Source organism: Phalaenopsis equestris, unplaced genomic scaffold, assembly GCF_001263595.1.
Source record: "Phalaenopsis equestris unplaced genomic scaffold, ASM126359v1 Scaffold000247, whole genome shotgun sequence".
NCBI lineage: Eukaryota > Viridiplantae > Streptophyta > Magnoliopsida > Asparagales > Orchidaceae > Phalaenopsis > Phalaenopsis equestris.
The window spans coordinates 138,242-158,956 of NW_018164689.1; the positions used below are offsets into that span (position 1 = coordinate 138,242).

The 20,715-nt window shown below is 39.0% G+C and overlaps 1 protein-coding gene across 10 annotated transcripts in view; it reads left to right on the top strand.

Annotated features, from left to right (window-relative positions):
* The window catches only part of LOC110024106 (ent-kaur-16-ene synthase, chloroplastic-like), a 46,258-nt gene that overhangs the window by 17,107 nt on the left and 8,436 nt on the right, over nt 1-20,715 (top strand). For all 10 annotated transcript variants that reach the window (XM_020723866.1, XM_020723876.1, XM_020723867.1 and 7 more), the window contains 8 exons: nt 4,912-5,129; nt 5,215-5,335; nt 5,423-5,520; nt 6,492-6,706; nt 7,554-7,666; nt 7,775-7,870; nt 7,951-8,166; nt 8,241-8,382. In XM_020723866.1, the coding sequence (XP_020579525.1) occupies nt 4,912-5,129; nt 5,215-5,335; nt 5,423-5,520; nt 6,492-6,706; nt 7,554-7,666; nt 7,775-7,870; nt 7,951-8,166; nt 8,241-8,382 (1,219 nt within the window). The remainder of the gene's footprint in view (nt 1-4,911; nt 5,130-5,214; nt 5,336-5,422; nt 5,521-6,491; nt 6,707-7,553; nt 7,667-7,774; nt 7,871-7,950; nt 8,167-8,240; nt 8,383-20,715) is intronic.

Sequence of the window (20,715 nt, forward strand, 5' to 3'; positions counted from 1 at the left end):
GAGAGAATTTCAAGCTCTTATCAGCGAGGTTGAGGGGGATTTCTGCTGCAGGACTGGAAGGGAACTTCTTGAAAAGCCTAAAGCACGACATAAGAGCAGCCATCAGCCCCTTGAGACTGTGTGGATTGAGGGAAATGATGGAGCTTGCTCAGATGATGGAGGATAAGAAATAGGTGAAGATAACCGGAGAAAGAGACAACACCGGGGGATCCTACAAGAGCACTTTGATAGCAATGACATCAAGGACCCAGACGGTGTCATTTCAGAAAGAGATACAGAAGGAGAAGAGTATAGGACCTCCACCCGGGGGTAATTTCAAGCGCCTCACAGATGTAGAAGTGCAGGACAAAAGAGTCAAATGATTGTGTTACAACTATGATGAGAAATATGCCCCATGACACTGTTGCAAGGAGCGCGCCCTTCAGGTTCTTTTAGTTTAGGAGGATACAAAAAATGAGTAATCATAAGAGGAAGCAGCGGAGGAGGAGCATCTGCATTTGATGTGGCAGAGGTGTCCCTCAATTCGGTGGTGGGATTTACCCCGAATCACATTATGATGGTGAGGGGATAAATCAAGGTATAATCGATTGTGGTGTTGGTGGATAACGGGGCCACACATAACTTTATCTCAAATTAGGTTGTGGAGAAGCTCGGGTTGAAGCTGGTGACTACGGGGAGCTTTTGTGTCATGATGGGGAGAGGGAAGGTGGAGAAAAGTCAGGGATTTTGCAAGGGTTTGGCTCTGAGACTACATGGCCTACAAGTGGTGGAAGACTTTCTTTAGATTTGGGTAGCATAAATGTGATTCTGGGATGAAGTGGCTGCGAACATTGGGAGGAATGAAGGTGGATTGGAAGTCCTTGGCGATGGAGTTCAAAGTGGAGGATAAGAAGGTGGTGCTAAGAGGAGATGCTAGCTTATGCAAAATCATGTTTCGCTCAAAATCATGGTCAAGTCGATTTAGGGAGTAAGACCGGGTTACTTGGTGGGATTCCAGAGCATTATGGAATTGCAGAGCATCGAGGAGGTTCGAGATTTAGAGTTGGCAGAGTTTCCGGAAGGGGTCCAATAGCTTCTACAACAGTTTACTGATGTTTTCCAGCAGCCTAATGAGTTACCTCTTTGGAGGGTGCACAGACACGCTATTGCATTGAAGGAAGGTGTTCCTCCCGTCAGCGTCAGACCATACATGTACCCCTAGAATCAGAAGGATGAGATAGATAAATTGATCTGAGAGATGCTCGAGGTTGTGATTATCAGGTTTAGTGTGAGTCTTTTTTTTCAGTCCCGTTTTTTTGGTGAAGAAAAAAGATGGTAGCTAGAGATTCTGCGTGGACTACTGAGGTTTAAACAAGAAAATAATATTGGATAAGTTTCCTATTCATGTGTTTGATGAGTTACTAAATGAGCTTTATGGGGTAGTCATTTTCTCAAAAATTGATCTTAAGTCAGAGTACCACCAAATCAGGATGAATCAGACGGATGAGCACAAGACAACATTCAGAACACATGAAGGGCATTATGATTTCTTAGTGATGTCGTTTGGTCTCACCAACACCCCGACGACATTTCAATCCTTCATCAATAGGGTTTTTCAACCTTATCTCCAAAAATTTGTCATGATTTTCTTTGATGATATTTTAATCTACAATCATACAGAGACAAAACATGTTGGGCACCTGAGGGCAGTCCCGAGGAAGTTGAGGGAGCACCAGTTGTATGCTAACATGAAAAAAATATTCTTTTGCACTAGTACAGGTGGAGTACCTACGACATGTGGTGAGCAGAATGGGGGTAACAATAGATTAGTCCAAGATTGAGGCTATGGTTGAATGGCTTGTACTAAGGAATCTGAAAGAATTAAGAGGATTTTTGGGGCTCACAGGCTACTACCGGAAGTTCGTGAGAGGATTTGACATGATAGCTTGGCCATTGACAAAGAAGTTGAAGAAAGACAATTTAAATTTGGGGGAAGCAACAACACAGACATTTGAATACCTGAAGAGGGTCATGACTAGCGTACCGGTATTAACAGTTACTGATTTCAGTAAACCGTTTGTAGTGGAGACAGATGTGTCAGGATATGGATTGGGAGCAGTGCTCATGCATGATTAGCGACTGATTGGCTACTTCAACCAGGTTTTTATAGGTAGAGCAAGGCTAAAGTTAGTAAACGAACGTGAATTATTGGCAATTGTCTTGGTCATTCAAAAGTGACAGCCCTATCTGTTTGGACAATATTTTTTGGTCAGGATAGATCAGAGGAGCTTAAAATATATGCTGGAACAACGAATGGTGATTGAGGACCATTAGAGATAACTATCCATGCTAGGGTATGATTTGAGATTCAATATCGACCAAGATTGGAGAACAAGACTACTGATGCACCATCGAGAAAGGTGGAGGAGCCCCGATTGACGACCCTATCGGTCCCATTGGTCTTAGATTGGGAAGTCTTGAGACAGGAAAGCGAAAGGGATGAGGAGTTTAGGAAGATAAGGGCTGCGTTACTACAAGGTCCGAAAAGTTTTCCAGGATATGCATTGAGAGGACAACAACTGCTCCATTATGGGCGATTCGTGCTACCCAAGTCGTCGGAGTTTATTCCCAAATTATTGCAAGAGTTTTATGGTCGTGCGATCGGAGAAATCGGCACAAGCACTTAACCACGACATTAGGAGGGTCACTACAACCATTAGCATTACCTGGGAAGGTTTGGAAGAAGTGACGATGGATTGCCACAATCGATCATGGTGGTCGTAGATCACTTGAGTAAGTATGCACATTTCATTCCCTTACAGAATCTTTGCACGACGGTCGTCTCAGTCGCGGCGGTGTTTGTTCGTAAAGTGGTCTGTTTGCACATGGTACCATAATCAATTGTTTCATATAGGGGCTAGGCGTTCCTCAGTCACTTCTGGAAAGAGCTATTCAAGTTGCAAGGGACAATCCTCAAGAGGAGCATTGCATATTATCCCCTGACCGATGGACAGACGAAGGTGGTCACCAAGGGTGTGGAGACATACCTGCATTGTTTTGTTTCTGATATGTTGAAGCTATGGGCCAAGTGGATTGTATGGGCCAAATATTTGTATAACACGTCGTACCACACCGCATCACAAACCACTCTTTTCAAGATATTGTATGGGCGGGATTCATCTCACTTGGGTACATTATGAGCATGACACCACACCAGTATCTAGCGTCAATCAATACTTAGAGGAGAAGGACAAGGTACTAGCAGAGCTTAAGGGGCATTTACTGAGAGCTCATCAAATCATGAAGAGGAAAGCGAATGAACATAAGAGGTGTAGTTTGAACCAGGGGACATGGTCTACTTGAAGCTGAGGCCCTTGCGACATAAGACATTGGCCAAAAGGAGGAGAGAGAAACTTTCACCACGATATTATGAGCCATATGAGGTGATGACACACATCAGGAAAGTGGCTTATCGTTTGAGGTTCTAATATGATCATACACCCTCACCCACACTTCTGCTGACGTTGATTGAAGATCTGGAGGTGATTTTGGAGCCATTAAAGATCGAGGGAGTGCTTCGAAGAGTAGGGGGAGCAAAGGAGGTACTGGTCAGATGGAAGGAGCTACCAAACTATGAAGTAACATGGGAGCCTTACGAGGTGATCCATAAGCAGTTTCCATCCTTTCATCTTGAGGACGAGGTGTCTTTGTGGGAGCGGAGTAATGTTACTCATATACGGGAGCCGGTCCTCCCTAGACCGGCTGAAGGCAGCGTAACCGACCCACAGACAGGCCTGTCTTGGCGAAAAGGAGCTGGGCGAACGCGGGGAGCCGCAGAAGAAGGAATGGGAAGGTTGGGGTCCACTAGGGCCATAATCACCTATACAAGGAGGAGAAATTAGGGGAGTTTGGAAAGAAAATAGGAAGGAAAATTTTTAAAGAGTTGGGAGGGGATTCTATTAAGGGAAAAACCTAGGTCTGCGTTCTTTATGCATGTTTTTGTGTGACTGCTGTTTTCTTTTCTTCATGTGGAGTCCCTAGCGATGTCTAGGGTGTGGGAGAGCTGATTTAGCTCTCAAAAATAAATTAGCCGTGTATCTTGCTTGTTTTCCTTTGATTGTTGTAAGAGCAGCCCTTGTTTATGGTTCTTTCACCTATTTGTTGCCGTTTCATGTGGTTTGTTCGTTGATTTTAGTGATGATGCGTATCACAGAGTTTTTTGAATAATTCCAGAAAATGTTTGAAACATGGTTTAGTTATAACATATAGTAAACAACCCCACTTGCTTTGAATTGTTTGCTTGGAGCTGCCTTAAACATGCATTTTTGGACACTTCAAACGAATTTGCCACAACACTTATTGATTTGAAAGAATTTTAAAAAGGAAAAACTATGTGCTAAACTAACATGGTTATAAAAGAAACTACCAGAATTATGGCAAAATTCGTTGAAATCTTTGCCTTAATTAATATGGAATGTAATAAACTTTTTGAAAATTTATAATTAAAAAGGCTTACACTGTAATTAGAAGATTGCCAAAATCACCAGAACTATATTGTTAGGAGAAAATCCAGGACCAAGTTTTGGCAACTTGGTCTTAAATAACGGAGTGATCCAAATCTACAATAAATAAAGGAACAGGGTAGAAATTTTAGGCTTACACGAATTCTATCCTATTTTTGGTTAGATAGCTTGCAAATCTAGGAAATCATTGAGTATGATTTATATATAAAATTCCTTACTTGAGATGAGCTTATTATAACAACTCAATAATAGCTTGTTTCGTAACCGATAGTAGGAATTAGTCTGTTATTTTATGTGTCCTCGGTGTTGGTTTTCATTTTAATCAAGACCATTACATCATGATTGAATTATGGAATCTTTTTTAATTATTTTAGCAACCATGTTTATTTCTATTTTTTTTTTTCTTAAGAGAGGTTGAGAAAAATTCACCTGGAAGCAAAGCTTACCTTGCATTTGTTGCTGAAGGACTATGTGGATTACAAGATTGGCAAGAGGTTTTGAGTTATCAACGAAAAAATGGTTCACTCTTTAATTCCCCTTCAACAACTGCTGCTGCACTTTGCCATATTCGAGATGATAAATCCTTTAATTACTTGTGTTCTATTTTGCAGAAGTTTGGTTGCTCAGGTGGTGCTTAGTTACCTAGAAAATTTAAAATAAATCATTTGTACTTCTTGGTGTTATATATTAATTCAAGCTTGGTGCTTTATAGTTCCAACAACCTACCCACTGGACATACATACACAACTTTCCATGATTGATAAACTTGAGAAGCTTGGAGTTTCTCTGCATTTTATTCATGATACAAGGGGAATTCTGGACAGAGCATATAGGTGAAAATCAGATAGAAAATTCTATTTGTGTTTAGGCTTTGACATCTTTTTTGCTTTTTTAAAAACCTGACTTGTCTCATTATGCAGATGTTGGCTAGAAAAAGATGAGGAAATTTATTCAAACGTTGCTACTTGTGCCATGACATTTCGTCTTTTACGTATGCATGGATATGATGTCTCTTCTAGTAAGTTATCCCTTATGAGCTATTCCGTGTGTACTTTGTTCCACAGAGATGATCATACATAGAGAGTCTATCCACAAGAAATTAAAACTTCTCCAATTGAAAGAAGCTACAATGATTCTTAAATTAAATTCAAATTATATTAAAATTATGTTTAATATAAGGATTTATACTTTAATTTTTGCCTATAAATTTTATTTATTTGTTGATTTGTATGATTCATCTGAGCTTGATCAAATTTTTTTGATTTTCTTTTGAACTATAAATTATGGATTAAAGATTTTTATAATAAGTTATTCCAAAGAAATTATAGCTGCATTTTTCTTAGAAACTGCATAATTTTATATATGATGATTAGGTTATGAAGGCAACTAGAAATAATTTCGATTCATCTGCTTGAGTTGGCTTATAGAGGTTGCAATTACATACATGCATGCATATACATATTAGTATTTATTAAAATTATGCTTAGTTATTTAATAAAATGATATGAATGAACTAAATAAACTTAAACATCATATTTAAGCATTCCAAAAATTTTTAAGAATATTTAAAATTTTTTTTATTAAAGTAACTCAATATTTAATATTTTAATTATAAAAATAAATAACTACCCTAAATAATTTCAAAAAAATTATGGTAGTTTTCGAATAACAAATCATGTCTATAGAATGGCTATCCTGATTTAGAACCTACAAAGAGCAAAATGATAAATTAATAAAAGGGTAGTTTTTTTTTTTAAACTACAAATTTTACTCATATAGACAGTAATTTCTAAGAAAATTTAAGGAGATCTATGCAGTAAAAAACATGGCCAAATTTATTAAAATTTTTAAATATATATAAATAGGATTACTCATCATAAAATAGTAAAATTCGTTATTTTTAAGGAAATCAAACATTCTAATGATGTCTAAGAATTCTAAATTAAATTGGATTAGTTCAATGTTTCCGAGTGCCATTATCATTTACAGATGCTTTATCTCCATTTGTTGATGTGAGGCATTTCAAGAACACAGTCCAAGGTTATATTGGGGATTTAAATGCTGCTATTGAGCTATACAAGGCGTCACAGGTTCAGATCTCACGAGATGAACCAATTCTAAAGAAATTAAATTCCTGGGTGACTTATTTTCTCAAGGAGGAATTGAATACTAATTCCATCAACTCACTTGATATTTCACAAGAGGTAGCTGATTTATACTTTCCCACATTTGTTTTCTGTGATTTATTAAGGTTCTTATAGGGATATTGTGATGATTTGTGAATCTGATTTAGAATGTTTAGACTGGAAAAAAAAAAAAAAACAGGAGGTTAACAAGGTTACATATGACCCGATTCATGACGTTTTTAATCTCAGAAATAAGTTTTGACTCTGGTAATGCATGGCAAGATAGAGTTTCACTTCAACAGTTGTTAATACAGGGGCACAAAGAGATACGAGGCAATGTGGAATTGGAAAGGTTGGCAAGGGAAGGTGTGATGGGGGCATTAGTAGCTGGTTTCCAATTGTGGAACTCCAAAATGATCTATTAAGTTTCAATTGTATGTCCAAAACTATAGCAAGCTTCCATGATGCTTTTATAATTTAATCCCACATGCTGTGTTCACGCTTGCTCAATGGATTTGGCATGTAAGATCAGCTTACACAAAATGAAAATTTTTTGATAAAAATTTTAATTGAAGATGATAAAAAAACTTATAGATGTCTAACTGATTTCATTTTGAGAAATTTTAGAGTTCTACTCCTAAAGGACAGGTGAGTACCAATGAGATAATAGATGATTAGTTGTAAAATTTAGAATATCAAATAAAAATCCAGGATTAATTTTGTTCAGATCACAATTTTCTTATGTACGGAATTGCTAGTATTTTCTGTCATAGTTTATGTTTTTTAACGGATTGTATTTCTTAAAGTAACTACCAATCTGTAATTTAACACCTAATATATTCCAAGAATTCTAAATAATTGTTTCTTTGTTTTTTGACATTTTTTGATTGTGAACTCTAAATTACTGGTTCCTCTGTTCTTTCAGGTTGATTATACTCTCAGGTTTCCCTTTTATGCAAGTTTGGAAAGGCTTGAGCACAAAAGGAATATTGAATGCAGCAATTTAGATAATTTGCAGATGCTCAAGACATCCTTTGTGTAAGTTTTTATTTTGTTTCTATTCTGAGTAAAAAAAGGGGGAAAACCTTGTCTTGCATGGTCAAATATTTTTAAAGAAGTCATGATATATGCGGAAACTCTCATCAGTGCCAGTATGAATAATAATGATCTTAAGGAGCTTGCTGTGGATGCTTTCAGTAGCTCCCAGTTGATATGTAGGAAAGAGCTTCAGTATCTCGAGAGGTAAGTGTATTTTGTTAATTCTTGTATAAGAAAGCTTGAACTTTTGTTGGTTTCTGCATGACATAATCTTGTGCAAAAAGTTGGGTTAAAGAGAGCAAGCTGGATCAACTTGGATTTTCTCGGCAGAAACATATGTACTGTTATCTCTCTGCTGCTTCTACACTTTTCTCCTCGGAACTGTCAAGTGTTCGCTTATGTTGGGCCAAAGGAGGTGTGCTAACCACTGTGGTAGATGATTTTTTTGACGGTGGAGGTTCTTCTGAAGAACTAGCAAATCTTATGAAGCTGGTTGAGAAGTATATTTGATCTCTCCTTTTTTTGTCTATCATAAATAATATTTTCTTTTCAATGATCGTTCAATCTTTGGCAGGTGGCATGAAATTCATGAAAAAGACTTCTGCTCTGAAAATGTAAAGATCATTTTTTTTGCACTCTACAACACTATAAATGAGCTTGGAGCAAAAGCTTTTGTCATCCAAAAGCGTGATGTCACGAACCATATGATTGATATTGTGAGATCTCAAACCATGCTTATACTTCCGAGCCATTCTAAACATGATGAATTGTCTTACCAAATTTATATATTGTGTCAAAACACATTGAATGGAATCCAAATTGTTAAACCTAAAATGTTCGGGAATAACAACCAAGGAATAGAGCGTACATATAAGAAATGAACAATAAAAAGGAGAGTATCCAGAGTCTTTTCTTTATGAAATGATGTCCTATTTATAGATATAGGAGATACTTAGAGTACATAATTACATCTAAGACCCGAAACTCAAGGGTATTAAGGTCATTTGTACAATTTATGTAAATATGTTAATAATGACATGCTCATTTGTTCGGTCATGACGGGCCGAATAGCATGTCGATAACGTGAAGACTTGTCGATCGAACTTATCTGTGACCTTTCCTCAGTCTTCAACCTATCTCCCTTGTTCGTGTGGTGATGGGTGGGTATTTCTTTCGGCCTGGCGCAAAAGCATCCTTCGTTTGGCTAGATACATAGCCCTCCTTCGTTTGGGCATGTACCCAACTATTCTTCGTCCGACCTGTTATGTTGTTTGGCTCGACCACTAATGGAAGTGATTTATCAGAATGTTGGGATGCTTCTCTCTTGACTTGACATTAACTTTTATTCCAATAAGTAACTAGCGTTTGGCTGGATCTCTATATATTTTGACCGTGGGCCCCTCCTATTTGTTGTGTATATTTTCTCCGAGATTCGTGCTATTATGATCCTGTCATACATTTTTTGTTCTCTAATTTTCTTGCATTTTGAAAACGACAGCTACGATGAAAACAAGAAAATTAAATATTGCACTAAATGCTACATTAAATTCATTTATTCATAATAAATATATAATAAGCACACTCGGATTTCAGTGCACTATCACCCTATAAATAGGTTGTTGCTACCCTTACTTCTGTATTTCTCTCTTGTCCGAAGCTTTGGTCATTTTTTTGCTGAAGGCGTTCTGTTGGCGAACACTAATAAAGTCTACTCTGGTGAAACGTCTGATGACATTCTGATGAAGGTTTTCGGACTACCGGCTGAGAAAATCTGTTCTTTGCAAATTCTCGTTGAAAGCCGTCATCACGAGGGTGGCGTGGTTGGTGAACGAGGAAAACATTTTGAGGGTAGTAAGCCTGCCAAGAAGAGGTGAGTAAACCAGTTGGCTTTCAAGTGGGGTCGCTGAACGAGCCCAATGAAGATGATGGTAACAACTCATCTGGTGACATTCCCTTGTTTTGTTGGAAGTCAGGCAAGGGTCTAGCCGTTCCTCGTGCTGAAACGTTGACCGAACTTGGTGGACAAGAGAGAGACCCGATGAACTTTCGAGGGTGCACCGTGCAGGGAAACGAATGCAGCTGATTCTCCTCAGATCAACAACATTAGAGATGCGACCCTCCACCTGTGCCTGGTATATTTTTTCTAGTCTGAGCTGGAATGACTCCTTGGTACTAGGAGCTCAGTCTTCTGACTTACTCATTGAATTTAGAGTGATTTTGTTCTTCGCCTAGTTTGAATTCTTATTTATCATGTAGATGGCCTGATTCACGTTTCTGACTAGTCGTAAGTTGTTGAGGGTCAAGTGCCAACTTCTCGGGAAATTATGGAGAACTCGTCAACAATCGACGAAGGGAGTCGACCGACTCCGTGGTTCATCGCATGGACGAGATAGCGGATTTCTTTGCTTGTGAAGTTGAGGCTCAGAAGGAAGCTGAGTCCCAGCCAGAGGGCAGCATAAAGGAGCTGAAGGTGCAGTTGGATGCCCTCTCCAAAAAGCTGTCGGTTGAACTTCTTGACCTTAGGGCTGACGCAAATATCATCGGATTGAGACTGCGACCATCCGGATGGAGACTATGCACCTGTGGGTGGACCTGACGGACGTAAGGAAGGTGTGCTCGGTCTCTCGGTTCCATGCTGAGACAGATAGTTTCAATAGGTTTAAGTTAGGGGGTCGAGTCTTTATAAGGAGTTATGGAGCCGTGGGTTGGTTATGCTGCACGCGGCGGGCGAGCCAGTTGTAAATTTTTTCTTATTTGAATGAATAAATGTTTTTATTGCTTATATTGCAAGCTTTTTATTTATGTGAAAATATATTTTTTCTTTGCTGTGACGTGACGTAGAGTTTGCATTCCCGAGTTACGGTTAACAACGTTTCAATTTCTTTTTGACCCTATATAAAGGGTTGAGGCCCTCTTATGACTTCATTTTTTTCCTTTCCACATCCTTCGTTTCTTCCTCCTTTGTCCTTCTGTTCATTGTCTCCATGGCTTCCAAGTATTCGCCCCAGGTGTTCGGGACAGTGCTAGCGACAGAGCGCTTCGTACTGTCTTCTGACGAGGCTTCGAGGCTCCATAGGAGATATATCTTGGATGACGACATTGTGTTTGAGGCTTCGGGACCAAATGATCTGGCAACTGATGATTATGGGGGATGACTCGTTCTGTACCGCAACCAATTTGTTCAGGAATTTCGCCTCCCCATCTGTCATCACGAGCTCCGGGCCATTATGATCCACTACGGTGTCATCCTGACCCAACTGAAGGCGAATTGTATAGCGGCGGTCATGCCCTTCATTGCATACTGTCGGAGGATGAAGATTTCGTGGTCGCATGAACTTTTTTGCACGTGTTCTTTTTAGGGTCGATCCGGATGGTTACGTGAATTCCACTTCCAATAGAAAAGTTTGATTGATTGACTTAGAAAACAAGGTGAAGAATTGAAAGCATAATTTTATTTTGGCTTCAGTGAAGGGTCAGGGGGATTCTTACTCGCCCGTTCGATGAACCGTATAGGCGACAAAAGATATCCCCTCAGATTCGAGGTTTGACGTCATTCATGGAGGGGAAGAGTCTTTTTGTTGTCTGGTATACTTGTGAGGATATTGTAAATAAGTTTTTGAATCCAAAAAAGTTTGGTCGGATGACCAAAGAATTGTGAGCCGCGTTTGATGCCGAAGAGACCAGGACACGGCTTAACAAGGCGGCCAATACTTCTATGAAGGAGCTGAGAGTGAAGAAGTCGTTGAAGGAATGAGGAGAAGTGCTTTTGAAGAAGACCCCAGATTTGGATTTCCTTATTTCCACTTCGAAAACAACAATTGTTATCAATGGGTTTCAACGAGTGAGTTGACTTTAATTGAGAGGAATCATTTCCTTTCAACAGGAAACGTAGTGGGCAGCGATGCTAGAACTCTTTTCATTTTGGGATTCAATGCTGATTCTTTTTTGGATGAAGAGTCACTTGGAACTTAGGAGGCTTCTCGGTCTGATGCGTCCGACTTCATTGACCTGACAAAGAGAGGGAAAGCTAGCCGTCTGTCTCCAGACCCCGAAGCAGACGAATAACTGGGTCCTAGCCAAGGTATTACTCTGGAGAAGGCATGCTCTGGGTCTCGACCCGATCTTGAGGCATCAAATACATGCCTTAGGTCCGATCGAGGTGGGATTTGTCCTGGTGTCGAGCTTGAAAGTTGTTCTCCATTTCCCTTTCCCGATAAGTCATGGCGAAGGATGGGGAAATAGTCGATGGGTGGCGCAGATTCTCCCTTTGCTTCACTCCTTGGGGACAACGAAGAATGGATCTCGTTGCAGGAGGGACCCAAAGCTTTTGGCTCGAGGGATTCTCGCTTCATTCTCATCAATCTGCAATGGGACTGGTTTCATCACGGTCCGAGGGTGGAATCCATCGCGATGAAGCTTGCAGACACTCTATGGTGGGTTTCAAGGATAAGTTGAACAGCCCCAGTCCTTTGGAGCTATGCCACTTGGTCGATGGGTATCAAATGTTGGGGACGACATTGTCTCCTTATTTTTCTAGCACGTACCTCGATACTGTAGCCAAAGCCGCCCGTGTAAGGAAGAAGGCGAAGGCTGCAAAGGCTCGTTTGAGGAAAACTTGGCTGCGAGCGGGCGAGGCCGATGCTCGTCTTGTCGATGTGGTGGAGAGCCTGGAGGGGGATTCTGAATGGATCTCGGTTGTGCTTGAGGAGAATGATAACTTATCTGCGAAAGTCGCCTTGTCACTTATGATTGAGATGCTTTCTGAGGAGGGGACAAACCAAATTTGGCTTAGTATTGAGTTTGTTATCAACAAGTTTGTGAGGTTGGAAATGGTCGAGGTGAAGTACACGAACTCTGGTGAATTTGTCAAGCTATTGCCTTCGACCAAGAAGCCTGCTTAGAAGCATACAGAATCGGCTGATGGAGTATCTTCAACTTCTTGTCCCTAAAATTTTTTGTAGCAAGGGTTTTTCTCTCTCTTATTTTCTTTTCTTTTTTTTTTGGTAAAGTAGGACCACTTTTGTAATGACAAAGACTTAATGGAAATATACAATGTTGGTTTGGTCTCCCTTTAAACTTTTATACTTTTCTTCTATTTGTGATTTGTCTCCTCAGTCTGGATGTCATTTGTTCGTTTCAGTGATAAACTCCTTAGACGCTTCTGTTAGGAGTTTTTAGGTCGCTCGCCTTATGGAGGGGAGCCTTTAGGATGCTTGCTCTATATGGGAGACTTTAGGATGCTTGCCCGGAGGGGAGTCCTTAGGATGCTCCCCCCAGAGGGGAGTCTTTAGGATTCTCGCCCTGGCGGGGAGTCTTTATTTTTTGGGTTCCCCAGTCGCTTAGATCGGTTGGTGAGATGTGCAAGCTCTGCCAGTGCGGTTAAGGATCCTAGTTAAATGCATAGTTAGTAATTCAAAAAATAAAAGAGTGGCGACCAAAATTTTTCTTTTTCATTATGTCGGTTTGAACTCATACAAGAGATTTTCATTCAAGTGAATAATTATTTCAGGTCGTACCTGCTCTAGGTTCGGGGTATGTTGTCTCCCGTGAATGTCTTTTGCCGGTACGCTCCCAAGGAACCTTTTTATTGATGATGAATGGTCCTGTTCACGTTTGGTCGAGCTTACCGACTGTTTGTCCTCTGGTTGTTGGATTGGTTTTTTTGAGGAGGTCCCCTGGTGTGAAGTTCTTTTCTTTCACTTGCTTGTCGAAGTATCAGACGATTCCTCTCTTTATTTCCTCTTGACGAGGGCTTAAGTCGCTATGTAGTTCTTCTGCGAGATCGAGTGCAAGCTTGAATCCTTCGTCATTGGCCTCTCGCCACTCTGCTAGGCTCTCTTCGCCAATGGTTTTCTTCGCAAATGAGTTATGTTCAGATGAAATTTCGGACTGCGGTAGCATGAGTTCTCTTCAGATGAAATTTTATACTATGGTAGTAGTGATTCGGGCAAGCTCTTTAGCTTCTATCCACTTCAAAAGTAGTCTACGACGACTAGGAGGAACTTACGCTTACCCGTTGAAGGTGGGAACGGTCCGAGGATATCCAATTCTCAGGTGGCAAAAGGCCAGTGACTCGTTATAAATTGCAATTGGCGGGTTGGTTGGTGTTGCAGGGTACTGCATTTCTTGCATTGCTCGCACTTTCTTGCGAATTCTTCGACGTCCTTGAGAAGTGTGGGCCAAAAGTATCCTTAGCGCTGCACCCGGTTGACTTAGGTTCTTCTTCTGAAGTGACTCTCATGTTCTCCTGAATGTACTTCGCGGAGGACGCGTTTAGCTTCGTCTTCTCTTCAGAAACCTTAAGTACAGTGAGTTAATGGATCTCCTAAAGAGCATTCTTTACATCATTAGGTACTCTATTTTGGAATTTATTACAAGCTTTGGAGGAAACTGGTATTAAAGATTCATATATATAAGCATTTTTTAAACGATTTTGCTTGTCTTACTTTCTCCGTTATCAAGCCAAAGTTAGATGTTGCCTCATCTATATTATGATTTACAGATCTTCTTTGGCAGAAATTTTAACAATGTTCATTCATCTATGATTCTTTATTATGGGAAAAGCTTGATGCGATTAGTATTTTATGCTGTTGATTATTACAGTATTTGGAAAGCTTGATGTGCAATGTGCAATTCCTGTATGCTTACGTATCTGATATTGGGTGCTGAGGCTTAGAACTTAGTCACAAGTTCTGTCAATTACAATGTGTTACATATTTAGCACCGTGGATTTTAACTCATGCGTGTATAGAAGTTTAGAAGTTAAGGTATATAAATATAAAAGATTTGTTTGAGGTATATACATCTTGCTAATATCTTTGACGGAGGGGATTTCAAATAAAAAATCTAGCATGATGACTTTGTGCCTGAAATCTGAGACATATATGCAACACAATTCTCTTGCATTTTGATACCTAAGCACACAATAGTATATAATGCCTGAACTTTGAAACCTGTATATGAGATTGTTTAATGCTCACATATTCACATATATAACGCATCTAAACATTGAAAGCAAGTGTACAGATTTTCAATTCATCAAATATTTACATGTCTAGCATCTCTACCTTTCCTTTTACATTTATGCCACCCAATCTTCCATATCACATTAAAATTATCGAGTTGTATGTGAATACTTACAAATTATGTGGTATGCATGTAAATTGCCTCTAATTCATTTTGTATACATCTGATTTTTTGATTTATTAAAAATGCATACGACATTGCCTGTAGGGGAAATTCCTATGCAGTAATTCATGAAAGTTGTGATGAACCACTTTTCGCACTTTTACAAAAATCTGAAAGTTTTATTGTAGCATTTACGAAAGTTGAAAATGTTGGGTGCCTCATTTGCAAAAATCTGTAAATTGTGGGTTTGTGTATTTGCAAAAGCTGAAAAATTTAGGTGGCACATTTGCAAAAATCTGAAACATTTTGGTGGCATATTTGCAAAATCTGAAACATTTGGGTGGCGTATTTGCAAAATCTGAAACATTTAAGTGGCGTATTTGCAAAATCTTAAAACATTTAAATGGCGTATTTGCAAACATCTGAAACATTTAGGAGCTTTCCTTTGCTCTCTACTTGCTCCTTAGTTGAATAATTAAGACCACATTCTAGTTTACATTTTGGCAAGCTTGGAAAGTTGCAGTGCTTCATTTTTACAAAAATCTGAAAGTTTATATGATACATTTGCAAAGATTGGAAAGTTTTGGGTTTCTTGCTTTTGAAAATTTGAAATTTCTATGTATGTTATTTGCAAAAATTGAAAGTTGTAGGTGTGTTATTTGCAAAAATCTGAAAGCTATAATTTTGTTACTTGCAAAAATCTGAAAGCTTCGATGTTGTACTTTTATAAATATCTGAAAGTTTCTATGTTCTATTTGGAAAGTTTGGTCTCGTAAATATAAAATGTTGAGCATGTGTGGTATGGTGGTGGCCATTTTTTACTTGTTTGCTTTTCCTTTCTTAAGTTATGGAAGAGACGCCTATGAAATGCTACTTGATATCCAATATTGTTGGCTTAGAATAGGTTCAGGAGCTTTTCTTCGCTCCCTATCTTGCTGATTTTTGGAAGAAATACAAGTTTTGTTTTTGGAGGGGTTCAAAGGCCATTGAATTCCTATTGTTTGCAATATTTGACATCGAAGCTTTATCTTTTATACTTATGAGAAAGAAATTCATTTCAATGACTTCCTTCATTAGTTGTGGAATGAGTTTTAACGTTTGCCCTTCAATCATATTTCATATGTGTACACTTGGAAAACTCAATCACATCTTTTGTTATTCGATATGGATAAGCTTTGGATACATATATGTAATGCTACATTTGATCAATAGTAAGTGTTGGTACTGCAGTTGTTAGAGCTTATGCGTGGATTCATGTTGAACTTGGGCTGATTTGGAAGCGATTGATACAAGATTTTGAAACACTTTGGTGCTGCTTTGGAGCAGCTTTTGAGCATTGTTTTGAAGCATGATTAGGCTGCACTTGAGACCCTCTTTAGTGAGGTTTAAATTGCATTTTGAAGCTTTATTCGTTAAAGTTTAAGTTGCATTTTGAGGCCTTATTCGTTAAGGTTTAAGTTGCATTTTGAGCCTTTTATACATCGATTTGGACATTTTTAAGTGTTGATTTTTGGAGGCATTTACGCACATTTTTGGGGTTGATTTAATTTTTGCTTTGAAGGAATTTAAACGCCTTTAGGCCGATTCACTTGTGCTTTTGCCCCTTGCTTAGCTGTTTTGTTTTTTTTTTTTAGAAGTGAGTCGGCCTTCCTTTTTCGTTGATTTTTTTTTTAATGGTTAAGTTAAAAATGAGAATTTATGATTTAATTATTTTCGGGATTGATTTACGGCCTTAAAAAAAATAAAAAGAAAGGGGAGGGAATTAAAAAAAAATGATACTTAGCCTGTTGAGGTGATTGAAACCCAAGGGGAAAGAGGGTAGCAAACCATTCACTATTTCTTTTACATAAGAAAGATAAAATTGCAATTGGGAGAAAGTAAGAGCTTAAATGATTCACGAGTTAGGGGCATAAATTGAGAGATCAATAGGCTATCAATTAGGATCCCTAAGCATTGGATAGACTTAAGCCCAATTGTTTTGATTAGGATTGAAACACATTTCACGAACCTTTTTTGTCAAAATTATAGGTTTATCCTCTTATGTCTTAAGAGTCTGATAGTGAGCTAAGTTTGCTATAAATATATTTGAGGATTAGTTGGAAAATACTTAATTGAGGGTAGAACACTTTAAGGCACTTCAAACTCAAGTTAAAGTGTAGGCTTCCTAGATTTTAGGAGCACACTTTAGGTGAGAGTTTATCTACCTAATTTTCAAATGAACACTGAAACTAGGCACCTGACCCTAATTCATAAGTTAGTTAAAACAATGAACAGGAAATGCACTAGACTGTGGTTTATGATTGATTTAATTAAATCAAATAGTGAAATTCTCATCATAACTTGATCTAAAATAAAACCCAATGCTTCAGGATTTGAGCTTGAGCCTTACACTCAAATCCTCCTAGCAATTGGGGTTATTCCCAATGCCACATATAAATCTCCCACCCTTGGTCCTTTATATGTGACATTGTGTTTTGTTTTATTTGTTTGTGTCTTTTTCTTACGATTTGTTTCGAGTCTTTGTGGGTCGATTTCACTTTTCCTCAGGGCTTTCCATGTGCTACTCCATCATTTATTATGTTATACATAAACACATGTTTGTCCGGCTAGCTGAATTTGTATATTATACTGTTACTTGCGATGTTGATCCCATTTACAGGTGCACTAATAACAAGAAAAATTAGGTACCCAAATTTTATATTACATGTATAGCACTTTTCTGCGTTTTCTTATACTGTTTTTATTTACCACACTTTATATTGTTTTCATTTACTGTTCTTCCTTATAACATAGTTTGTTTATGTATGCTTTAAGTTAACTACAAAATCATTAGGATATAACTTGATTTAGGAGATATACAACAGTAAGCCACCAAATAACAATATTGCACATTCACATATAAGACACTAAACTTGAAATTGTTACTACATGGGACATGGAGCAAGTCTTCGTGGGCAGCACGACCAGGATGTAGCAGATGGAGGATGACGATCTACAACAGTACAATAAGTCTATGACAACTAAACATTTTCCTTAGTTTAAATAACAAGTCATAGGACTTCGAGGTGGTTTGCTTAGCGCAACATAAATCCTCACCTTATCTTTAGTTTTTTGCATAACTCTTAGTGCAATTATAAGTCCGAACACTTTTAGGATTCCGAGGTGACTGTACGGTACAGTGTAAATCCTCCTATCTTTTTAGGTTATTTGCATGATCAGAAATCGTGCGAATGTAAGTCCTAAATTCTAAAAATAAATTGCAGGATTAAATATTGGATAACATCATTTCAAAGACATAAAACCAAAGAATAGGATAGTTGAGAAATCACCAGGGTTTCTCCTGGATATGTGATATCCCCTACTCGTTATTCATTTGGATTCCTTAAAATAACGGTTCCCATTTGAGCAATTCCCATTTGATTATCCCGTGTCTAATCTTGGAAACCCAAACTTTGAAATCTGAAAGGCAAAATCACTGATCTTAATCGAGAGTCTTTATAAGTGACCCTAGTCATTTAAGATGCAATTAACTATAGGGGCTTGCCTCTATAGGGAACCTGGAACCTAGGCAAAAATCTTATCTAATCCTTATATTAGGTAGGGGAACTTGTCGGTCATACATAAAAGGTTTTGCAGACCAAACAGATGTCACAAACTTCTTAATTTAGGTGGTTGAGCCTACTGTTAAGTGGTATGTTTATCCTTCGAGATAGTGTATTACTTGTGGTATCACGCTCAACCGTTCAAACTATTTAATATGTGAGACTCGTTTGGTCTCGTCTATTTTTAAATTAAAATGTTACTTTCAAAACTAATATTTATATTAAAACTAGTTTCATATTTACAAAAATCATTCCTTTCCTTTTCAAAAAAAATAATGGCCGACAAGTAGTTCGAAAAATCTGCCAAGAGTCGTGGGTCTTTTTGTTCTGCTTGGGTGGTTCGAATGGTAATGATCTCCTAGTCTTCCAGGAATTTTACAGCTACATGATAGGTGGAGGCCATCGCTCGAAAGTTTTTTAGCAATGGCTGATTGAAGATGACATTATATGTAGGCGGGGAGTTGACCACCAAGAAATCCTTGGTCTTTGCAAATTCTTTGTTTTTGTATCCCTAGGTGATTGTAAAAAAGATCACACTGAGGGCCTCATTCCTTTCTCTTGAGAACCCGTAAAGGGATTTGGAAGGCGCCACCATCTATTGTGTCTCCTCGTTAAGCTTGTCGAATACCGCTTTGAACAGGATATTTATTGAGCGCTCGGTGTCGATTATTATGATTCCTATCTGATAATTGTTAATCAAAACCATAATGAAATTTGCATCGTTATAGAGATTACCTTTTGCCGGTATGTCTTCATCGGTGAACATGATGGGGGGATAAGTTGCTCGTCGTGTGACGCACAATTCTCCAAGTCTTGCTGGTATTATTATTGCGATTGGGATGGTGTTTGCTCGAACAGGTTCATCGGATGCTCAGTCTACTGCGGCCTTCCCCTGTCTGCGAGTGGCTGTTTCAGCGGCTACAATCTCTTTCAGCTTTCCAGCCTTGATCAAGTCCTCAACAAGACTCTTGAGGTGTCTGCATTCTTCTGTGTTATTGTTGTGATCCCTCTGGTAGGCGCAGAATTTGTTCGGATTTCAAGCCGAACTTTCGACCCTCATTCGCTGAGTTTGTTTGAAGTATTCTTTATCTTGGATGACCTCTACTAGTTTGACTATCGAGATTCTTAGGGGCGTCATTTTGAGTAGTCCTGTCATTTGTTGTGGTGGGTCGACCGTTGATGAGGGTATCGAGGCCGTCTATTTCAATTGCTGGCTTTAGTGTTCCCATTATTTTCATGGTGTGGTTGGTTGTTTTCATAATGAAGACGAGTTGGAGGTTTAAGGCCGTCTTTCTCTATTCAACCGTCATCTGTCGATGCTCTCTTTTGTGATTGGGCATCGACGACTGCTTTTCGGACTTCTTCTCGATAGTTGAGGACGTATTCCTCCGTGGCAATATGATGGTTGGCCATTTCTAGTAGCTTGGCCATTGATTTTGGCTTGCATAGGCCTAAGGTGTACTTGAAATGTTCATTTTTTAGTCCTTATGTCAGGGCGGTTTGCGCGATCAAGGGCTTTAGGTTCTGAATTTCCAGCATTTCCCGCTGGAACCTTGTGATATACGAGTGAAGGGTCTCACATCACTTGTTGTCGTACAATCAATTGTTCTTTCATAGCGGGATCAGGGTCTCACATCATTTGTTTGATCTACAACGGAGCTTGGGACTTCTTTGGTGGCTTCTGTGCGCTGACAAAGTGAGCCACGAGTAGTCTTTTTGAACTTGAAGGAGGGGATGAATCCCCACCAGGAGGGCGTTAAACTACTTGAGGGCCGATTCCTTCAATGTGATAAGGAACAAACGACACTTGAATGCATCAGTAATCTTCAATATACCGATTGCTGACTCGAAAACAGCTACATGATATATCGATTGCCGACTCGAAAACGACTCCATGTATGATTAGGTCGGTATATTGAAGATTGGGGGGTTTGAATTTCTCTGGAGGTTTGGCGTCAGAGATTTGTTGAGAAAATGCTTTTTCGGCTTGACGGAGGGCTATGGTTTGCATAATGTGATGTCTTTCCATTGGGGCAGATCCGACGCTATTTTGGTAATGGGGAATCCTCACCTCTTTCTTCTATTTGTTGGGATTTTCAACCGTTGGGTACCAGTCCATCTTGCCTGTCACTGATCGCTGGTCCATCCCGATGATCGAGCTCTTGGCGACTATATTTCTGGGGGCTTTGACAGTGTGAGTTTTGAATTTCTCTGGCTAGAGCTTCTTAAAAAGTGCCTACCATCTGTTCTCTCATTTCTAACATCAACTATTCTTTCATCTCCATCATTTGTTGCCGCACAATCTCCCTTGTGCTATCT